General features: G+C 36.9%; 1 protein-coding gene across 6 annotated transcripts in view; it reads right to left on the reverse strand.

Annotated features, from left to right (window-relative positions):
• Nucleotides 1–24,376, reverse strand: part of Ubr2 (ubiquitin protein ligase E3 component n-recognin 2) — a 133,280-nt gene that overhangs the window by 9,406 nt on the left and 99,498 nt on the right. For 5 of the 6 annotated variants that reach the window (XM_076858732.1, XM_076858731.1, XM_076858728.1 and 2 more), the window contains 10 exons: nt 23,415–23,518; nt 22,665–22,743; nt 12,852–13,000; nt 12,403–12,458; nt 8,654–8,750; nt 8,348–8,415; nt 6,956–7,091; nt 6,147–6,237; nt 4,625–4,755; nt 3,207–3,315 (listed from right to left, as the gene is read on the reverse strand). In XM_076858732.1, the coding sequence (XP_076714847.1) occupies nt 3,207–3,315; nt 4,625–4,755; nt 6,147–6,237; nt 6,956–7,091; nt 8,348–8,415; nt 8,654–8,750; nt 12,403–12,458; nt 12,852–13,000; nt 22,665–22,743; nt 23,415–23,518 (1,020 nt within the window). The remainder of the gene's footprint in view (nt 1–3,206; nt 3,316–4,624; nt 4,756–6,146; nt 6,238–6,955; nt 7,092–8,347; nt 8,416–8,653; nt 8,751–12,402; nt 12,459–12,851; nt 13,001–22,664; nt 22,744–23,414; nt 23,519–24,376) is intronic. The other variant, XM_076858729.1, reaches the window with a different exon arrangement.

Below are 24,376 nucleotides of genomic sequence, written 5' to 3' on the forward strand. Positions count from 1 at the left end.
GGTAGCACACTCGCCTGGCATGCGTGCAGCCCGGGTTCGATCCTCAGCACCACATACAAACAAAGATGTTGTGTCCGCCAAATACTAAAAAATAAATATTAAAATTCTCTCTCTCTAAAAATAAATAAGTAAATAAATAAATAAATAAATATAAATAAAGATTGTATTCATCCACAACTTAAAAAATTCAAAAAAAAGAAAAAAAAAAAAAAAAGAAAAACTGCAATAAAAAAAGAAGCCTAGAGAAATATCACATTTTGCCTCCAACTTTTTAAAATCAGAAGAATATTTTTTAAAAGCAAGAATGGTTAATATATTGAAATTTGCACTATATACCTTCTTTGTTGTTGTATGTTTAGTGGTACTGGTGATCAAACCTAGGGCTTGCACATGCTAGGCAAGTGCTTTACAACTGAGCTACATTTGCAGCCCTTTTAATTACCCTACTAATATGGACATTCTAGAAAAACCAGTTTAAATAATGACAAAATAATATTATCTGAATCTACAAGACCTATATTAAACATTTTTTATTGTAATAAAACATACATAAGATTATAAATAAGATTTACATACACATACACACACACACACATACATATATATTTTTAAGTATTTTATCAGGAGTGCCCTGAACTACAACCCCAGTCTTTTAAAAAAATTTTTTGAGATAGGATCTTGCTTAGTTGCCAAGGCTGCTTGAACCTGCAATAACTGCTTTAAAATGTACCAGTTCTGTGGCATTAAGCATATTTATACCATTGTGCAACTACCAACATGTACCTCCAGAACATTTTCATCTTCCCAAATTAAACTCTGCCCATTAAACATTTCCCTAACTCTTGGAAATCCCCACTTTGCTATCTCATGACTTTTGACTATTCTAAGTACTTCATTAAAATGGAATCATCAAATTTGTCCTTTTGTGACAGGTTTACTTCACCTAGCATAGTGTGTCCTCTAGGTTCAACCATAACATTCCCCTGTGTATGTGTGTCCATCACATTTTGTTTATCTATTCATCTGTTGGTGAACATTGGGTTGTTTCTACTTTTTGGTTATGATAAATAATGCTGTTATGAACACGGATGTGAAGGTACCTATTTGAGTGCTTGAGTTCAACTCTTCTTCAATAAACACCTTTGAGTGGATTTGCTGGACGTAGGCAATTCTGTTTTAACTTTCTAAGAAATTGCCATATTACTTTCCATAGTGGCCCTATCATTTTCTGTTCCTACCAGTAATGCACAAGGATCCCAATTTTTCCATATCCTTGCCAACACTTATTTTCTCTTCATAAAAAAGAACAAAAACACTATTCTAATGGACATAAAGTGGCATCTTACTGTGCTCCTGATTTGTATTTCTACAATGACTAAGTGTATCTTTTCATATGCTTATTGGCCACTTGTGTATCTGATTTGGAAAAATACCTATGTAAGTGTTTTGCCCATTTAAAAAAAATAAAATATTCTTTTTAAAATAATTTTTTTCAGTTGTAGTTGGACACAATACCTTTATTTATTTTTAAAAAATGATCTCTTTTTTAATATTTTTAAAGTTGTCAATGGACCTTTATTTTATTTATTGATATACAGTGCTGAGAATCGAACCCAGTGCCTCACACATGCTAGGCAAGTGCTCTGCCACTGAGCCACAACCCCAGCTCATTCCTTTATTTTAGTTATTTATTTTTATGTGGTACTGAGGATTGAACCCAGTGCCTTGCATGTGCTAGGTAAGTGTTCTACTGCTGAGCTACAACCCTAGCCCAAATTATTATTTTTAAATAATGTTCAATTGTAGGAGTTCTGGCTATTAATCCTTTTTTTGTTTTTTTTGGGGGGTGGAGGGGGCGGTACTGGGGATTGAACTCAGGGACACTCAACCACTAAGCTATATCCCCAGCCCTATTTAGCATTTTATTAAAGACAGGGTCTTGCTGATTGCTTAGTGCCTTACTTATTTGCTGAGGCTGGCTTTGAACTTGCTGTCCTCCTGACTCAGCCTACCAGAATCAGGAGCATGTCTAAGGTGACTTGGATTGGTCTCTGGGAGGCTGAGGAATCCAAAGGAAGGAGGAGGGCGGATGGGCTGTGGACTGTCCCTCAGTGTGAGTGGAAATCCAGGCTAAAGGTAAGAGGTGCCAGCCACCCGCACAGCTGTTCCCTAGGCAGGGAGGAGAGAGGAAAGGGTTTGGGACAATATAGCTATCCTCCTAACAGGCCGTTGGGATTATAGGCATGTGCCACCACACCCAGCATGGCTATTCATTCTTATCAGATTTATGATTTACACATTTTGTGGGTAGAATAGCCATATATCTTAACTCAGTCACTAACTTCACGGGATTGATAGGTCAATTCCTCTAGACTTCAATGTTTTCAAACACAAAGTGAGAATCCTGGATTAGAAGATAATCCTTAATGTTTCTTTTAGTTTTAAAAATCTATGGAACAGAGTCCTTAACAAATAAATTCACATAATGAAATAAGCATTTCAAGCTGGGCCTAATGGTGCATGTTTGTGATCCTCGGAGGCTACAGCATGAGGATCACATTTTTTTTTAATATTTATTTTTTAGTTGTAGTTGGACACAATACCTTTATTTTATTTATTTATTTTTATGTGGTGCTAAGGATCTAACCCAGGGTCTTGCACGTGCTAGGCAAGTACTGTACTGCTGAGCCACAATCCTATCCCTGGAGGATCACATTTTTAAGGGCAGTCTCAGCAGCTCAATGAGACCCTGTCTCAAAATAAAAAAAGCATTCCTACCATGACTCCCTTTCCATGCAAATCTGTTTATGTTTATTCATTATCCTGGCAAAAACCTTATCCTTTTTAAAAGTCAAATACTTAGCTAAAATGTACTAATTGAACTCAGAGGCACTTAACCATTGAGCCACATCCCCAGCCCTTCTTTATATTTTATTTAGAGACAGGCTCTCATTGAGTTGCTTAGTGCCTTGCTTTTGCTGAGGCTGGCTTTGAACTTATTATCCTCCCACTCATCCTCCTGAGCTGCTGGGATTACAGGTGTGCACCACCATGCCCAGCATAAAAAAAGTACTAAATCTTATAGTACAAATTTTATGTGTTGAATTTTATTGGCTCACTATTTGAGAATTTTGCCATATATGTGAAAAATTTGTTTCATATAACTATTCAATATAATGAAGAAAAGCATCATGTATAATCATTACCTTTCAATCAGTGAATTCATTATCTCATTATTTTCTTGAAAAAGGCATATGAGGTTGGTTGGTAGGGAAAGGTAGTTACATAAATGTTCAAAATGGCTTAGTCCAGAAGCTGCAAATGTAGAAGAAAAGAATCATCATAAAACAACATCCCGCATGGGAATAAGCAACAGCAGAGCTTTAAATAAAAAAATTTAAAAAAGTAAAGTCTGAGAGTTCATATTTGTTAGGTATAGAACTGGTAGGTTAACAGAATGGCACATGGAAGGGATTTATGGAATATGATGCAATGAACAGTAGAATCAGGTGACTCCTACAAAGACTGGTCACAATTTCCTGGCATAGCAGCTATATAAAACATTTGGAAAACAGTGCACTCGCACAATCTACTTCAGAGGGTTACTGTAAACCTTAAATGACAAAAATAACGTATGGTGTTCTGGAAAAAGTTTATAGTAGTACAGAAATATAAAGTGATTTTATTAGGCAGATGCTAACACACAAAAAGGGCAGGGAAGAATAGAAGTTCACTGGATTAGACAAAGAGGAATGAAGGGAAGGGTGTGGAAATAGTATAAAAGGGACATAACTTTCCCATGCCCATATATGAATGAACCACCAGTGTAACACCACATCATGTTCAACCACAAAAATGGGATCCTAACTAGAATAAGTTATACTCCGTGTATGTATCATATGTCAAAGCACATTCTCCTGTTGTATATCTAAATAGAATTAAAAAATAGAAAAAAACTTAATATTAAAGTGATTATATCATGAGAGATGACCTTAAATACTAACTCTATAATCATAAATAAATTTTTTGGATTATTCTAAATGGTGCCTGGGCAACTGAAAGAATAGAGACGTCTGACAGGCATCCTATGACCAGTGCCAGGTACTATTAGAACACAGTTACATGAACACTTATACTACTTTTATTAAATAAATTAAAAGAGAACATAGAAAACAACTGAAAGAGCAAATGAATTCCCACCTTAAAATCAAATTTATGTGCAGTTATGGTATTCTGAATTTTAATGCCATACATTTCAAATTAAAAACCACATAAAATTGTTTCACTTTTTAAAATCTGAGGAACACAGTTTTGAATCACACAATCATACAATTTAATACCTGAAAGGAGAACTACAGTCTTTATGGGAGTGCTTGAAAATGCAAAAATATTTACACAGAAGTTTAAAAGTACATTTAATGAGATTCAAATAAAAAGTAGAAAAGAACATAGATAGGGTCTCACTGAGTTGCTAAGCACCTCACCATTGCTAAGGCTGGTTTTGAATTTGCAATCCTCCTATCTCAGCCTCCCAAGCCGCTGGGATTACAGGCACGGTCAGCTTTATTCTAAACTGTGAAAAGAGTACAAACATTTCCTACATTTGAAAAGAATGAGACATTACCTTGAATGTCAGGTGGGGATGGAACTCCATTTAGGTAATGAAAAAACAACGCAGAGCACTTCAGAAAAGGCATGATCCCAGCTCTGATGCTCTTCCACAGATGCCAGCCAGAAGGTATTTCTTTCAAGGCACTGCAACAGAAAATGATTATTAGGAAATCTAGTAAGAAAAGATCATTCTAGTTAAAGCACAGCGTGAAAACAGAACATATATGCTTAGGAGTGGCTTAACAGGCTAGTAGTAGTAACTTTGACTATGACAGGATGCCAACTAGTTATGTAGCCTCCAATGATGCTACGAAAATTTACAAAAGTAACATAGCCACATAAAGAAAGTCTGGAAATTGAAAAACCATCAACTATTCCAGCATCTTCTACCAGTAGGCATCATGCCAGCAAACTATTTTCATACGAATTTGTCTCATACAATTATAAATGTAACATACGAAATTTAAGATTAACATGCTTTCCAGAACACTACATGCCATAATTTTAATACATTGGCAATATTTTTTTTACATTGGTAATATTTTGAAACGCATTAACCATAACCTACACCAAACTATTCCTCCATATGCAAACATTTAGATTATTTTCAATTCTTGGCTAATGTAAATAGTATTACAATATATGTCTTTATATACTTATAGACTTTTCTATATGTTGGATTATTTTGTTAGTGTAGATACTCAGAAATTAGACACTGTAGTCAAAGAACAAACATTTTATAGGTTCTCACTGTTTGTTTTTGTGGTGCTGGGGATTGAACCCAAGGCCTTGGGCAGGCTAGGCAAGCACTCTACCAACTGAGCTATATCCCGCCCTAGGTTCTTGACATACAGAGTTAAAAGCTAAGTGAAACTGTTGCACCAAATCACAGTAACTCCAACATCATGTGATGTTTTAATAATTTCACATTATTCCCGCTACTGCTGAATATTACCTTAAAAAAAATACCAAGCTAGTTAAATATGCATTCAAATTCCCAATGTGATCATGTGTGTTTTAGAAAAGTACCTCTCCAAAATACATCTACCCAGCACTCTGTGCGCGAGATCCTCTGGGAAAATGAAGGGCTCCACAGACAAATAAATGTGGGAAGTACTATATACGATTACCCTTTTCTAAGATATTTCTAATTATACAAGTGTACCCATAGTGCTAGAGATTGTACTCCTGTCTTTTTCTTTTTTCTTCTTCTTGTTTCTTTTTTTTCTTTTTTTTTGGTGTGTGTGTGGTACTGGGGACCGAACCCAGGAGTGCTCTACCACTGAGCTATATACCCCCAGCCCTCTTTACTTTGAGAAAGGATCTCACTACATTGTGAGGCTGGCCTTGAATTTGTAGTCCTTTTACCTCAATCTCCTGAGCCACTGGGTTTGCAGGTGTATGCCACTGCAGTAGTCTGTATTCTCTTTTAAAACATGTTAATAGATGCAATTTCCCCTAATTAACAAATACATTCCTTTTTCATGTTGACCCCTACTAATATTTAGTCAATCATATAAAGATTATAATCTCACCTTCCTGTATACTGGTGAATGGTTTTATACAAAGCAAGAACTGCTAATTCTTCTTCACCAGTGGGATTTTCTTGATCCATGCCATTCTCTTCTGAAAGATAAGGAAATACTAGCTCTCTGTATTTTCCTACTGTGTTGTCAAATGGAGTGATGATCACATAGGTTAAGCACTTAAATATATTTGTACAGTCACAAATAACATAAAGTATTCTTACAAATTATACAGAATTTTAATCCTTCAAAGTGTGAGCACTCTATTGATCTCCACCAGATCAGCAAGCCAGCTGACATATACTATGGATGAAATCAGCTAAAGTATCATCCTAAAGGTATGAAAAACCAGGAGGTTTGAATGTAATACATGACATAACAGTGATTAACAAACATACAAGTGAAAAAAAAAGGGGGGGCATTTTAAACATAAAATTCTAAGGGGCTCCACTGTTTTGGAACTCATATGTTGATGAACTTATGAAATAAAACAAAAGTACAAGCATTTACATTGCTAGGGGATTTTAAAAGGAGAAAGAAATTTGTTTCAAAACTTCTACATGAGAATAAACAGAAAAAGCAGAAAACCCAATTTTAATTTATATATTCTCACCCAAAATACTTTTTCCTCTAGTATTAATTTTTTTTAAAGTTACAGATGGACACAATATCTTTATTTTATTTATTTATTTTTATGTGGTGCTGAGGATCAAACCCAGTGTCTGACATGTGCTAGGCGAGCACTCTACCACTGAGCCTGCCCTCCTCTAACATTTTTTAAACTGAGAAAATTCAAGAAGACAAAAAGGAAGAGTTACCTGTACATGAGGTAAGTAAGATCTGTATGATGTGTGCCATAGTAACCAGATGAAAAATGTGGAGGTCTCCAGTGCTGAGGCTGACCCCTGAAAAATCCTGACACTGCAAGGCAGGGAAAGCGAGCACCAAGCCCACCTAGACACCAATGCAGAACATCAGTCAGTGCCTTTCCTCACAGCTAAACACACTCCCATTTTCTTACCATAATCCCTTCTGAGTTTAGGCCCTTCAAGAAAGCTTTTTTGGGGGGATGAGGGTGGAGGCAGGGGAGGTTACTGGGAATTGAACCTAGAAGCACTTTACCATTGAGTTACAACCCAGCCCTTTTTAAAAAATTTTAAAACAAGGTATCACTAAATTGCTGAGGCTGGCTTTGAACTCACAATCCTCCTGCCTCAGCCTCCTGAGCCACTGGACTTACAGGCTTGCACCACTGCCCGACACAAAAAGCTTATTATTACTGGAAATAAAACACTTGAAATTTTTCAAGGGAGGAAACTGTGGAAAAAGTATGAGCTTTGGGACAACTTAACACCTCCGAGCATCAGTTCTTCTACTGGTAAACTTGAGATAAGAAATTTGGAATAAAGCAATAGTAGGGATTGAGGACAAATCTGAGTGTATGTGAAAGCAGGTAGGTACACAATAAATGCTAGTCCCCTGCTGTCGGTATGGTGCTGCCAACAATGGTGTTTGCAGTAGCAGTGGAAATAATAACAACAGCTGACATTTTAGATTTATATTCCTTAAAATGTATCCATAGTCCTTAAAATATAATCTGTATATAGATTAACCCATGAAGTTCTGAAATACTGATGAATCTAGAGATTACGGGGACAACACTTGGGCTGCACTATGTGACAGTGCACTCTGGAACCTGTGCAAGGCAACCCACTTTAGGTGGGGGCTGAAATCTGGCCACCCACTGCTTGGCCAGCTTAGTGTCCTGGCACCACACTGCACTTGCTCGGTAGCCGTCCCTCTCCCTAAATCATAAAAAGGAACTGTCTGTCATTAAGCAGTGAAATCATAGGATTGTATCTGACAGATTTGCTAAAATGCACAAAAAAACTCTATGAACCAGCAGTAGCCCTTAGGCTGCTGCTATTATTTTTACCTTTATTATATGTAAAAAGCACAGACAGGCTAAATTAATGACCTTAGCCACAGAGTAAAATAAGAGAAGGAGGATGTCTAGATACCCAGATCAAGTCTGTCAACTAGATTCCCAAATATTTTCTTTCAAAGGCTCCTCATAAAAAAATTATATAGAGAAGTGTAAGAATAATAGCATGTGATAGATAACACCTTCTCTATGCTTCCATACTACTCACCAAACCAAAGGTAAAGTTAACAATAAAGAGAACTTTAACAAACTGCAAAATACCCACCAATAAATGAAACATGTCGATATCTAATATGCATGGAAGGTCTTCATAGCTATCATTAGGCACCAATGCTACAGATTTAAAGAAAAATAATTCATTAGCACATTCCATATGCCAACGTATGTTAAAAGGCATAAAACATAGTCTTAATTTATCTTTTTGCAAGTTATATATGAATTAATGAGCCAGAGCTCACATTTAACAAAACAGTACTACCAAATATTTAATTTCTGAGAAGTTATACAGCTGAAAACAAAATTTCAGATGAGACATTTCCATATCATATATTATAAACATATTAATACTCACATGCAAAAAGTTTACAAAGATGCCCTTGTACCACTGAAAGTGATGCCACTGTCCAATGTGCTGCTGCAAATCTTGTTAGTGACCTGAGACAGTCATCCTGAAATAAAGAAATTGACACAATTATCAAAAGTCAACAAAAGATATAGCCTTCTTCTTTCAGAAAATGCTAATTCAAAGTCCACCTGTATATACAATGACATCGCTATAGATGGTAGGAAAATGAATCTATGACATCTTAATTTATTATTTTATTCTTTGTAGTACTGGGGATTGAACCCAGGGCCTCACACATGCTAAGCAATTGCTCTACCACTGAGTTACATCTCTAGCCCTTTTCTAAAAAATATATGAGACAAGGTTTTTCTAAGTTGTTCAAGCTGGCTTCCAATTTGTGATCCTCCTGCCTCAGCTTCCTGTAAAGCTGGGATTATAGGAAAGTGACACCCAGACCTTTCTATTTCATTTTGAGACAGGGTCTGGCTAAGTTGTTAAGGCTGGCCTCAAACTTTTGATCCTCTTGCCTCAGTCTCTAAGTAAGTGGGATTACAGGCATATGTCACCACAATTAGTTCATGACATGAAAATATGGAAAATATCTAATTGTATCCTGAATGAACAAATGTTATTCAGGATATAATTAGATATACATACCATATACAAATGGTGGTACACGTCTGTAATTCCAGCAGCTGGGGAAGCTGAGGCCCTAAGTAAACTTGGCGAGACCCTGTCTCAAAATAAAATGTACAAAAAGGGCTGAAGATGTTGCTCAGGGGTTAAGCAACCCAGGGTTTTAATCCATGGTAGCAAAAAGAGTCATCTCCTCATTGGGGAAACAGCTCAGTTGGTAGAGTGCTTGCCTAGCATGCACAAAGCCCTGGATTCAAACCCCAACACCACCACCTCCTCCATCCCCCAAAAAAGAGTCATTTCCTTGCCATCATGTTGCCAGTTCTCTCTGGAAAAGAATACCAATACATGTATCAACAGCTAGCCAGCAACAAACTCCCAAGAAGCTGATGCTGTATTTCCTCATATTTATTCTAAAAAGATACTCCAAAGTATAGGAAATACTTCAAATATTGGGGAAACTGTACAAGAAGATGTATACACAAACCAAGGTGTAGGCAGACACACACACACACACACACACACACACACACACACCAAAAACAAAACAAAACAAAACAAAAAAAAACAAAACTGTTTTTAAGACTAAGTAGTAGGCCTGGGGTTGTTGTTCAGTGGTAGAGCACTTGCCTTGCATGTGCGAGGCACTAAGTTCAATCCTCAGCACAACATAAAAATAAATAAAATAAAGGTATTATGTCCATGTTCAACTGAAAAAAAAAAAGACTAAGTAGCAAGAATGAGAAAACTCTTAATTGAAAGTGAAAAATACAACCGGTACAAAACTACAGGAAAATAATAATCAAGTATAAATATGTTCATAAAAAAATGTGGACATTGGGCTGGGGATGTGGCTCAAGCGGTTGCGCGCTCGCCTGGCATGCATGTGGCCCGGGGTTTGATCCTCAGCACCACATACAAACAAAAATGTTGTGTCCGCCGAAAACCAAAATAAATAAATAAATATTAAAAATTCTCTCTCTCTCTCACTGTCACTTTCTCTTTAAAAAAAAATGTGGACGGGGTGAAGTTGATGCTCTTTTTCTTCCTGCTTATTCTCTATTTTTCAAATTTTCTGTATTGTTTGGCTCAATAAACACTGAAAAGAAAACTCACTCTCTTTCTGCTCACAAGAAGCTTAAAGCTTTGCAGGTGGGAAAAGGAAGAAGAGGAGGAAGGAGACAACTGAAGGTGGTAGTTGTCAAGGAAAAGAGATACTTAATTTATAGCATATGGCTCTGAGAGGTATGCCAGGAAAGATAAAGCGTGAAGAGCATCTTAAAGAGTTCTCAGAAGGGGCTGGGGTTGTGGCTCAGCGGTAGAACACTCGCCTAGCATGTGCAAGCCCCTGGATTCAATCATGGCCACGACATAAAAATTAATAAAGGTATTGTGTTCAACTTCAACTAAAAAATAAATATTAAAAAAAAGAGTTCTCAGAAGTCTGCTTAAGACACTCTACATATTATTATAAAACAATATGAACAGAATAAAACTAGACAAACTCTGTACTATACACTTATGATTGCCTTTTTAATAGTCAACATATTTATCAATTTTTCTTTTTAATTTTTAAAATATTTATTTTTTAGTGGTAGTTAGATACTAATTTATTTATTTTGGTGCAGTGCTGAGGATTGAACCCAGGGCCTCGCCCATGCTAAGTGAGCGCTCTACTGCTGAGCCACAACCCCAGCCCTATCAATTCTTATACTACAGTAAAAAAATACCTTATAGTCAACAATGATCTGATAGTCATATCAATCATATCACATTAATAAAGACTGATGTGGGGCTGGGGGTGTAGCTCAGTGGTAGAGCACTTGTCTAGCATGTGTGAGGCATTGGGTTCGATCCTCGGCACTGCATAAAAATAAGTAAATCAAATAAAGGTACATCATACATCTATACCTATTAAAAAAAAAACTGATATGAACTCCCCATTCTGCTGATTTACATAAAGATACAATTCAGACTCTACTCCAAAAGGGCTGGGGATATAGCTCAGTTGGTAGTTCACTTGCCTAGCACGCAGAAGGCCTGAGTTCAATCCCCAACACCACAAAAACAAAACAAGTATTCCTAAATATTCTGATTAATAAGTCTGAAGGGGGCTAGCTTTCTATATTTTTTAAAATTTCAAGAGAGGGTTTTAATGCCCAATAATAGCAGAGAACCTCTAATGTAAAATCTGTATTCCTAAAACCTTAAAAAAGGTTCTGAGATTCTAGGTGTTTGCAATGAAAACAAAGCCAGCAAACTAAACAGGTGATGACTGACAACTATATTTTCTACATTGGTTTTTGTTTCTTGATGAGGTCCTTATATTATTGGTCCTCAGTACTGGCTCCTGGGAACTTTTAAAAAAATGTTAATGCTTGGGGTCCATCTCCAGAGACTCTTGTTTAAGTGACCTAGAATAGGGCCTGGTATTTCTCAAAACTTCCCAGGTGATTCTAAATGAATAAAATTGGATAATTTTTTCTCAAAGGCATTTTTATGATTATAAGCTTGAACAAGCAGTGTACAACACTATCACACTAAGCTACAGAGTTAATATTAGCAAGCCATGATTGTACTCCCTTCCTCATTTTATTCGTACCCAGTTCAACATGAATTTGTACTTACTTATATGTTATTTATTTATTTATTTATAAAAGTGGCCAAATGTGGTAGAGGGTGTGTTCTGTTATTTCCAATTACAGCACTGAATACCTCAAGAACATGCACTCTTGGTTTTAGTTTCTTTTTATCTTCTCAAGTGCTTAATTAAGCAAGAGATTCAGATGAAAAGAGTTATAGTAACTTTAGAAATTCATTTTTACTTCTAGAAATATCAAGAAAAGTTAAATAATGGGCTGGGGTTGTGGCTCAGTTGTAGAACATTTGCCTTGCATCCTGGGGCCCTGAGTTTGATCCCCAGCAACACACACACACACAAGTTAGTCACAAACATTACTTCTTTGATAGCTTTACACGCCCCCCCCCAAAAAAAAAGGATTTTACTCTGAAAGGTGTCAAGGCACGGTTAAAAAAAACTTTCAGGTTTGTAAGTTTAAAAGAAGTAAAACCACCTACTTTCCATTTCATCCTTTGAATTGAATAAACTCAGAACTTACCAGTCTGCATGGCAAAGGACCAAACAATGGTTTATCTTCATCACTCAGAATTCTTTCTGCAGATTAAAAATGATTAAGATGATAATTTTGCTATGCATACATTTTGTTATGATCATTGAAAAAGTGCAAAACCAACCCTTCTTTAGAAAGCATAATATTGTCAGGTTTTGAAATCTTTAAGACTTTTGTAAGAATTTCATATGAAAAGTATAAATAAAGCCATATTCCCTCAGTTTATAAGACACTGTAATGTAACTGCCACCAAAACCAATTCTGTTGCTGTGGTTAATTTTTAAAGTGTCAAATTAGCATTTTGTCAGTATACTATACTTATTATTTCTCCATATTTTTGTCTACTCTTAACACCTCATTGAAAACCAGGACTCTACACAGAATTCCTATCAGTGTATGCTTGTGACTTAAAAGAGAAATGACCATCAGTCTCTTACCTATGCTCTGAATGGTATATGCACAACTACCCCAACACATTATGGGCACCCGGGGATCTTCTTCATTGGGATGAACCTTTAGTCCCACCTTATAAGTAGCAGTTCCAAATGTTGTTAGCATTTCCTTTATGCTCTCAGAATAAGGATTCCTGAAATGGACATATACAGTAGTAGTTCAAAATAAGTCGTACACATCAATAAAAATGATTCAGTGTTTTCTCTCTCTCTCTTTTTTTTGTGCCAAGGATTGAACTTAGAGGTGCTTTACCATTGAGCTACGTCCCATCTCTCTCTCTCTTTTTTTTTTTTTTTTAAGAGAGAGAGAGAGAGAATTTTTTAATATTTATTTTTTTAGTTTTTGGTGGACACAACATCTTTATTTTATTTTTTTATGTGGTGCTGAATCCAGCGCCCCGCACATGCCAGGCAAACACATTACTGCTTGAGCCACATCCCCAGCCCCTGTCCCATCTCTTTTTAAAAAAAATTTTTGTTTTCAGACAGGGTTTTGTGAATTGCCCAGGCTGACCTTCAACTTATAATCCTCCTGCCTCAATCTCCCAAGCTGCTGAAATGGCAGGTGTGTGCCACTGTGCCCAGTGAAAGAGTTAAGTTTCTTTATTTTTTAAAAGTTTGTTCTTTTTAGTTATACATGAAAGTAGAATGTACTTTAACATATTACACATACATGGAATAAAACTTCCCATTCTTGTGGTCGTACATGATGTGGAGTTACACTAGTCATATATTCATATATGAACATAGGAAAGTTGGGCTGGGGCTGGGGTTCAATGGTAGAGCACTCGCCTAGCACATGAGAGGCCCTGGGTTTGATCCTCAGCACCACATAAAAATAAATAAATAAGATATTGGGTGCAACTATAACTAAAAAACAAATATATTTAAAAAAAAAAAAAAAAGGAAAGTTTTGTCTGATTCATTCCACTATCTTTCTCATTCCCATCCCCCAACAGTTCAGTTTCTTAAACGCTCTTTCCCATATTGGAAGTGAACCATTTAACATGTATTTAGAGATAATTATATGTAAAAGAATAATCAGGGACAGCAAACTGTCCCACTGTCCCTGCCTGAGAGGAGTTTTGCTCTTTGGGTCAGCAGCTGGGAGGAATAAAGTTGCAAACAAGGCAATAGACAAAAGTCTACAGAATGAACTATGGGTCCCTTAGCCCTCTTTCAGTGATGCATACCCACTGCCACAGACTGCTTTTTCCAGTGAAGAATTCTAAGGAGCAAGTTGTTCTACACAAGTGAGACTAGTGATGGCTTGATCACTTGGCTGTGAGGCTCACAAGTCAACAAGCTCTAACTTATCCATCAAGTATCCAATGACCTCCTTACTGCCAAAGATCAACTAACATTTAAAAACATCAAAGAGATAAATCAAAACAAGCAGAGGGGAAAAAAAGAAGAAGAAGATATCTGGGAAAACAGAGATAAGTTAAAAGAAAATCAGCCAGGCAGCTGTAATCCCAGCAGCTTGGAAGCTGAGGCAGGATTGCGAGTTCAAAGCCAGCCTTAGTAACTTAGTCCTTAAGCAACTCTGCAACTTCCTGTCTCTAAATAAAATATAAGAGCTGGGGATGTAGCTTAGTGTTTAAGTGCCCCTGGGTTCAATTCCTGATAATAAATAAATAAATAAATACGAAAAGAACTTAGAGGATCAATCTAAGAAGGATAGTGGTGAGCTGTTAGTAATACTACTCAAAGAACAGAAAATGAAAGGAGAAAATTATCTAAGAAAGTACAAACAACAATTAAAAATACCTCTCAGAAAGAAAGATACCTATCTTTGGATTCAAAAGGCTTACTGAAAACAGCTAAATAAATGAAAAAAAGATTCACATAACAAGAAATGTCAGAGAAATTTCAGAACACTGGGGACAGAAGGTCCCAACTGTTTCTAGAAGTAATAAAGTTGCGCAACAGAAGTCATAATGGCATTACCTTCTCAATGGATCCTAGAAGTTAGAAAACAATGCCTTCAAAATCTAGATGAAAGATTACTTCTAACCTAGATTTCCACACACAAATTATCAATCAAGCTTATGGATATAATAAACATTAGTGGGGCTGGGATTGTGGCTCAGTGGTAGACTGCTTGCCTAGCATGGGCGGGACCCGGGTTCAATCCTCAGCACTACATAGAAATAAAGGCATTGTGTTGTGTCCATCTACACATAAAAAAAAATATAATAATAATAATAATAATAAACAACATAAACATTACTTCAGACATGAAAATTTAACATCTAGGTATCCTTTCTTGGGACTCTGAAGAATCTATCAGTTAAAAGAGGGAGTAAGGAAAGATGAAGATATATGATCTAGAAAACAAGAGGAGCATGATCAGGGAAAAGCTCCAGGGGGGAATGGTACAGGAAGATAGAGCTGTGAAGCTGTGTGGGGGAGGGCTCCAGGACAGAGTGTATGATAGGTCTGAGCAGTTATAAACTCAATTGCCAGGCTTCTGACAGACCAATTGCACCATTCAAAAACAAAACAAAACAAAAACAGCTAGAAATATATACATATATATATAGAAAATCAAGTACAAGAAAAGGTAATTATTAACTATAGGAAAGACAAAAGGAAATACAATATGCAACTTATATCAGAAGAGACAGTTCTAAATACTGACAACTGATTTAACCTGTCGGGAGCCATTTCCACACGTGACTGGGTGACTCCCGGTTTGGGCCTGAGGCTTCTGACTGTGTCAGAATTTTCCCGGCCCTGTAGGGGTGTGACTGATCACTGACCCCAGGGGCCCAATCACTGACCCTGACCTTGGAGTGCGGCCCCCTTTCAACCTTCATTGGATGGAATTATCCCCTGAATTTCTTGTTCCCCAATAAAAGGTTACTCCCTGGCGTGCTCCCTCTCTCTCTCTCCTGCTAGTCCTGAGTAATCCTTGCTGCCCTACCGGGCGGTTAAAGATGCAAACCAGAGAGGGGAGCTGTCTCGGACCTGGTCATAGAAAAAGGTAACTGAGTCTGTGTGTTTATTTCGATCTCACTAGCTAACTTTTATGCCAAGAACCTCATTAATGAAACCATTGCGCTGGCCAAATGGTGGAATTGGCGCCCAATGTGGGGCATTCTAGATTAGTTAGATCGAGTGGGAGCACGCTATAAAGATAAAAATAAAAGTAAAGATAAAGGAAGTTGTGAAGATTTGGGTCACAAAAGTACCTTAAGATATTGAAGGAAAGAGACGTTAAATTAATTAAAATGGGAAATTCAACTTCTATGGATAAGAAAATGTATCTGACTATTTTAGACAGTATAATTAATCAGAAAGGAAAACAGATAAAGAAAGCTCAGTTATTACAATTCTTAGAGATTGTAGGTGAATATTGTCCTTGGTTTTGTGAATAAGAGTCTCCAGATTTACTTACTTGGGAGAAATTAGGAAGAAAGTTACAAAAAGTCTGTCTTTCAAATGAACTACCTGGAGTTCAATATTCAGAAAACCTGAACGGCTCTGGAAGTTTGTCTTTTTGAATATATGGGCCAAAGTTCGTGGCCCCCTGAGGACCCGCTAAAAGGCATTCAAGGAGCCATTAAGTTTATTCAAATGGAAAATCCGCCTGAGGCTAAGTTAATTTCCTTTCCCTTAAGCCGTTTAAAAACAAAGGCACTAGGGGCCAAGCCAAAGGTTAAAAATGTGAACTTAAACTTGCAAAATCAGGCTAGTTCTCAGGGAGAGTATAAAGAGCAACATCAGAGAGGAGATACCTCCGAGGTCCTAGAAAGTCCTCCAGGAGAGGTAGACGATCTTCCTGGAGAGGAAAATCCGGAAGAGATTCCTGGGGGCTCAGAGTTATTCTCAGCCACATGGCTTAGAAGCCCAATTTCAAAATGGCAATAGCGCAGAGTCCGACCATGTCTCGCACTCAGAGGGAATAGGACAGGTTTCACAGCCCGCTCAAAGTGCCAACTATCTCCATTGGGAAGATTCCGATGGGAACAGTGGGGTAATTAAGCCTTATGTGTTAGAAACTTTACCAGCTAATCTATGGGGAAGAGATATTTTAGCCAAAATGGGATTGCTATTAGTTACTCCAAACTCTATAAGGTTAGTTGAGGAAGTTAGTCAGAGGTATTTTCCTGAAGATGATAAGGAGACCCTTCAGGAAGAGTATCTGTTTACAAACCAGTCTCCACGACAAAGATTAAAAAATGCTCCAAGCCAAAATTTTTACTAGGGGCCCTGAGTACTTCCCCGATCCCTAAGACACCTGGCTCACAGAGGAGCCTATATGGATTTCTCAGTGGCCCATCTCAGGGGAAAAGCTTAAAATAATTCATAGGTTAGTTGAGGAACAACTTCAGGCTGGTCATATAGAACGAATGCTTAGAACTTGGAACACACCTATTTTTGTTATTAAGAAAAAGTCAGGAAATTGGAGATTGCTACAGGATTTAAGGGCAATAAATCATGCAATTCAGCCTATGGGATCCTTACAGCCAGGACTTCCCTCCCCCACAGCCATCCCTTTAGATTATAGCTTGATGGTAATAGATTTAAAAGACTGTTTTTTCTCTATAAGGTTACATCCTGGAGATTGTGAGAGATTTGTTTTCACTGTCCCAGCAATTAATTTTAAGGAACCTGTTAAAAGATATTGCTGGAAAGTACTCCCACAGGGAATGTGTAATAGTCCTACCCTGTGCCAAAAATACGTTGACCAGGCGATAGATCCCATAAGAAATAGCTTTCCTGATGCATATTATTCATTTTATGGATGATATATTATTGGCTCATGCTAATCCAGAGGTACTTTCAGAAATCTTTACTCAGAGACTTCTCTTACAGCAATGGGTTTATGCATAGCTCCTCAAAAAATTCAAAAAGTGTCTCCTTTTCAATATCTAGGTCAGATAATTCAAGGACGTACAATCCGTCCTCAAAATCTTCAGATAAAAATTAAGGAGTTACATACCCTTAATGATTTTCAAAAGCTATTAGGAGATATTAATTGGCTGAGGCCATCCTTAAAACTAACTGCTTCTTAGTTAAATCCTCTAATTCAGATATTACAAGGAAATCCTTCTCCAACCTCTCCACGTCAGCTAACTTTAGAGGCTAAAACAGCTTTAAAGAAAGTTGAACATGCAATTAAAAATGCACAACTTACTAGAGTTGATCCTAAAAAAAATGGTGTATTTATTAATATTTCCAACTGAGCATACCCCAACAGGAGCCATATGACAAAGATTAGGAGTTATTGAGTGGATTTATTTATCTCACTCCCCTCAAAAAACATTAATTCCTTTTCATGATTCTATAGCTCAATTAGTAATTAAAGGTAAAACTAGGATTTTGCAATTAATTGGATCTGAGCCTGATATCATAATTATTCCATTTTTTGTTCAACAGACTAATTGGCTTTTTCAAACTTCTAGCTCATGGCAGATGACTTTTGCTGATTTTCCTGGCCAGATAGATAGTCATTATCCTCGTGATAAAATTATACAATTTGCATCATTAACGTCACTTATTTTTCCAAAAATTGTACGTGCACATCCTATAGATGAAGCCTTATCAGTGTTCACTGATGGATCGAGCTCAGGTAAAGCAGGTTTTTATAGTCATGTTCACACAGAGGTAATGCAAACTTCTTATACTTCTGCCCAAAGAGCAGAGCTTCAAGCTCTGATTTGTGCCTTAAATTACTTTTCAAATGAGCCTATTAATATTTATTCTGACAGCTTATATGCAGTCGGAGTTACTAAAAATATTGAAACTTCAGTTATTGGGTATACTTCATCACAAGAGTTATTTGAATTATTTTATAATTTACAAAAGACAGTGCTAATGCGAAAATACCCATGTTTCATAGGACACGTACGGTATCATACTAATCTTCCAGGACCCTTAGTTTCAGGTAATGACAAAATTGATAGATTAGTAGCTTTTTGTCAACAGATGTCTTCATATGACTGTGCACTAGCTTCCCATTCCTTACATCATCAAAATGCTTCTAGCTTACGTAAAAAATTTCATATTACCAGAGAACAAGCTCGTCAGATTGTAAGCCAATGCCCCAAGTGTGTTATTCACACTCCATCTCTGCCATCAGGGGTAAATCCCCGTGGATTAAAACCAAATCAAATATGGCAAATGGATGTAACTCATATTCCTCAATTTGGTAAGCAATGTTATGTGCATGTCGTAGTGGATACTTATTCTAGATTTATTTTTGCCACAGCACGTACTAAAGAAAATACTCAAAATGTAATTTCTCATTGCCTAGCAGCTTTTTCTGTTTTAGGATGCCCTATGCAGAAACAGATAATGCTCCAGCTTATGTAAGCTCTTCTTTTCAACAATTTTTCCAAGAGTTTAAAATTAATCATAAAACAGGAATTCCTTATAACCCCCAAGGTCAAGCCATTGTAGAACGAGCTCATTTATCTATTAAACTTCAATTACAAAAACTAAAAGGGGGGAATAGGGTTATGACTCCCCAAAATAGCCTTAATCATGCCTTGTTTGTTTTAAATTTTTAAAATGTGATGCAGAAGGTCACACTGCTGCTGAGAGACAAATGTCTCCCTCAGTAACAGGCCCTTTAGGCAAAGTTTTGTGGAAAAATTTACAGACTGGTCAGTGGAAGGGCCCAGACCCGGTGATTATATGGGGAAGAGGGCATGCTTGTATTTTCCCAGAAAATTCTTCTCGTCCTATTTGGGTGCCTGAACGTGCTATCAGACATGGAAGAGATAGAACCCAGATTCAAGCGACTGAGGATCGACCCGGAGGAGCCCCTACCAAGAAGGAGGAGATATCGGAAAAGGATGAAGAAAGACCAGATTGACCCAGCTGAAAAGCTGATTTCATGGAAAGACGTGAAGAAGCTAACAACCCAGGCTTCCCAAATACTTCGAGACCTAGGAGAAAACAGGACCCCAGTGATGATGGTAGCAACAGTAATTGCCCTACTGGGCTGTCAGGTAAAGGGGGATCAAGTAGACACTTACTGGACATATTTCCCAGATCCACCCCTGGTATACCAGCTGTGTGGACTGGAGAATCTATTCCAGTATTTACTAATGACTCATTCATGATGGGAGGATTTACAGATACTCATATTACTCCCAATCACGTGACTAGATTTAATTATTCTGGCTATAGTGCCCAATTACCCTTGTGTTGGTCACACGATAAACATGCTGGCTGTCTGAAAGTATCATTCGAAGAAAAGACAGCGATTGGTAGACCTAGACTGACAAATAATTCTATTTATGGGGACTTAAAACCTAATACTAGATCAGTAATTAAGATGGGACTTTCCCATAACAAGCCAGTCATTTCTACAAAACCTCCACGGATACACCACTGTCCAAATAGTTCCACAATTGAGATTGGCACCTTTCCTAAATGGATGGATTGTATAAATCCCTTTCCTGTACAACATAAGGTGTCTAAAGATAGTGGGTATATTTTAGACTGGTCTCCAAAAATTGATAAGAGACAATTACGAAGAAATTCTGCTATGACACCTGCAGGATTTGTTAGTAATATTTTGACTTATAGTGAAAGTGGTGTTCAAAGGGATATCTGGCGTTTAATTGCTGCCTCAGAATTCTTACATTTTACAGACAAACCCTTACCAAGATTTATTGGCAAGAACTGTAAAGAGGGATCTTGCTATGGGTTACAAGCCTGTGTCCAATCTCCTTATGTTTTAATTATTGGAAATGTAAAAGTTAAATGGATAGATGACAGATATATTGTTACTTGTAAAAAATGTAACCTAACCAATTGTATTACTAGGTATAATGGAGGAAAAGGAGTGCTGATACTTCATCAGCCCTCTTTCGTTTTTATTACCTGCTAATATTTCAGAGCCATGGTATGCTGATACTGGTTTGCAAGTCTTGCAGCAAATTCATGCCCAACTAGCAAGACCTAAACGTGCTATTGGAGTTATAATTGTTGGTGTTTTGGCGCTAGTCTCTTTATTTGCCTCGACTGTCTCTGTGTCTCTGACATTGTCTCAGAATATTCAGCATGCAAAATTTCTTAATAATTTAGCTCAAAATACTTCCAAGGCTCTGCGTAATCAAGTAAATATTGATGAAAAGATTGAAACTAAATTAAACGCCTTAGAGGCGACTGTTATAGACATAGGTAATAAACTTTCAGCCTTGAAATTTAAAGAAAGGCTTAAATGCCATGCTAATTATAAATATGTGTGTGTTACAGCTGCCAAGTACAATGGTTCTCTCTGGGATTGGGAGAATGTTAAAAACCATTTGTTAGGTATTTGGCAAAATAGTAATAATAGCTTGGATATTCTGGAACTTCATCACCATATCCAAGACATTCAAAATAATAGAGCTGATTTTTCAGATCCTTCTTCCTTGGCTAACCAAATATTGAAGGAGTTAAATGGATTCAACCCTGGAAATATTCTTAAACACTAGGCCTGGTACATTATTGGATTATTCGCTTTGCTGTTAATTCTCTTTTGTATTGTAATCATAGGATGGCGAGTCTTCAGAACAAGAATGCAGAAACTCCAGAGAGTAAACCACCGCCTCATTTTTAAGAACAGAAAGGGGGAATATGTCGGGAGCCATTTCCACACGTGACTGGGTGACTCCCGGTTTGGGCCTGAGGCTTCTGGCTGTGTTGGAATTTTCCCGGCCCTCTCCTGTTGAGAGAACCCGTCCGTGTGGGGGTGTGACTGACCACAGACCCGGGGGCCCAATCACTGACCCTGACCTTGGAGTGTGGCCCCCCTTCAAACTTCATTGGATGGAATTATCCCCTGAATTTCTTGTTCCCCAATAAAAGGCTACTCCCTGGCGTGCTCCCTCTCTCTCTCTCCTGCTAGTCCTGAGTAATCCTTGAACCAGAGAGGGGAGCCGTCTTGGACCTGGTCATAGAAAAAGGTAACTGAGTCTGTGTGTTTATTTCGATCTCACTAGCTAACTTTTATGCCAAGAACTTCATTAATGAAACCATTGCGCTGGCCGCATGGTGGATTAACCAAAATATGATATAATTTACCAGTCAACAGAAAGATAATGTTGAATTAGAAATATGGAGGTAAATACTAGAAGAGACAAGTAAAATGACAGAATTGGGGGTGGAGAGAGGAGCATGGGAGATAGAGGACTGATGTTTGTTTCCTATTAAAGCCATCCAATTCTCTATTCATTGAATTACTTAGTAAACACCAGGGACAGATTCCAGGTGGTTATACATGCATGTCACCTTACCCTTATAATAACTATGAGTCATCCTTACTTTACAGATGAGGGAATTGGGGTTTAAAGAAGTTAAGCAATTTGCTTAAAGTTGCAGTTAACAAGCATTGGTGCTGGGAACTGAACCAAGCAGTCTAGTTAAAAATCTATACATTTTGTAATTAATTGGCTATGGAGTAAAAACAGGATTGAAAATATTGATTTTGATCCTGGGTTACTAAGAGTTTTGTGGGTCCACAGTAGAAACATGGAAGTCAGAAGTTTAGTGGGGAAACTGAGTAGTTTGTGGAGTCATATGTCCTGATGAGATATCAAGGATCCTTAGATGGAAACTGCAGGAAGTTGGCAATGCAAAATAGAAGAGGTTGATAAGAGTCAAACATGCCACATGGTTTAGATTTTTTTTTTTCCAATATACTGAAACAAATACCATCCTGGAATTCAAGATCAGTATTCAAGATCCGTATTCTGTAACATCTGCTTTCTAGCTTGTCAAATCATATTCCTACTACCTGCTGACTTAATTTCAAATGGACTAAATACAAAAGAAGTAAAATAATATACTCACTTAGGATGAAAATTAGGCCTAAACCCTTCAGGGAGCTGTAATTCACTCATATTCTCTGAATTCTTTGAAGAGGCAGTATCTATAGAAACAGACATTTTATACCATTATTTAATAGATCGCAACACTTTTCTGTGTTTCGGTCATGTAGGCAAAAAACAAAAACAAAAACCAGGAAAAAAATGTTCCATTAATAAACACTGGCATAATATCCATATAAAGCATGAAAAATACCACTGCTCTGGTTGAATGAGGTACTTTCTTCAGTTACTTAGACTTTTCCTCGTGATAGAGTCAAAAGAATATGCTATTTTATTTTTGTGAAAACCAATGATATAAATTCTGCTCATATTGTTTCTCCAAAGTCATAAGTGCAGTGCACCTTCTATGAAACTTGGGGAGCCTTTGATGCAGCTAACAATAAAGCCCACCATGAACTACAGTTAGCTTTTCAATAATCTCTTTCATCCCAGAAGATTATTGACAAAATGGATTAAGTGGGAAGTATTTTCCATAAATTCCCATGAGCTTGTATATTTTTAAGGTATGAAAAGTAACGCAGTAAGATAAAATTCAGTTTATTAAGACAAAGAAAATTAATCAAATTTTAATTTTTAAAATTTTTTTTTATTGGTTGTTCAAAACATTATAAAGCTCTCTTTCTCTTTTAAATGATTTCTTCTGAAAATATATTTTCCAATCATTTCAGACTTCAGAGGAAAAAAATAAAGAAAATGGGTTACCAGAACTTACTGGGAGTGCTTTCTTCTTTCCTAAGAACCTGTAATGCTTTTATTTGCTGAGATATTGTTCTAATCCATTGACTCAGATTTGGTTGGTCTGAAAAATTTGACCTGCTAGAAAAGATTATAGAGAACATTTAGTACTTTATTTGTAGTTACTAAATATACAAAAGACTTCTTAAATCATCACAGGTAAGTACTTTTGACACATTTCAAATTTTTTTTTTTTTTTTAAAGGCAAGAGGAAATTTGCTGCCTTAAAAAAATCTGAATAGGGCTGGGGCTATAGCTCAGTGGTACAGTGCCAGCCTCGCACATGTGAGGCCTGGGTTTGATCCTCAGCACCACATAGAAATTAATAAATAAAGATATTGTGTCCATATACAACTTAAAAAAAAAAAAGAAATCCCTGACTGGTCAATGGAAATAAAAACATTAAGGTCATTAGGTGGTAATAACATTGTTTAAAACTTTACTTTCAAGCCAGATGCAGTGGTGCATGCCTGTAATTCCAGCAATCTGAGAGGCTGAGATAGGAGGATCATGAGTTCAAAGGTAGCCTCAGCAACTTATCAAGACCTTATCTCAAAATAAAATATAATAAGGGCTTAGGAATGTGGCTAAATGCCCCTGAGTTCAATCCCTGGTACCAACAAAACGAAACTTTATTTTTTTCAGTGCTGCAATTTGCTGGAATTTCTTAAATATCATAATCAATACCACTAATACTTATTAAGTGCTCACTATGTGACAAGCTATTAGCAAATGCCCTTTACTGTAAGTATTTCACAGTATTAGATTTAATCCTCAAATTTTCACATTTATATATTACTGTCTCTATTTTACTGATGAGGAAACTGAGGTTTAGAGCTATGTAACTTGAATAAGGCCACAAGACACAACGTGGCATTCAAATTCAGTTCTGTTAGACTCCAAAGACTGTATTCTTTTTATATTATTACTGTCTTCAAT

This window comes from Callospermophilus lateralis, chromosome 6 (assembly GCF_048772815.1).
Source record: "Callospermophilus lateralis isolate mCalLat2 chromosome 6, mCalLat2.hap1, whole genome shotgun sequence".
NCBI classification, from domain to species: Eukaryota; Metazoa; Chordata; class Mammalia; order Rodentia; family Sciuridae; genus Callospermophilus; species Callospermophilus lateralis.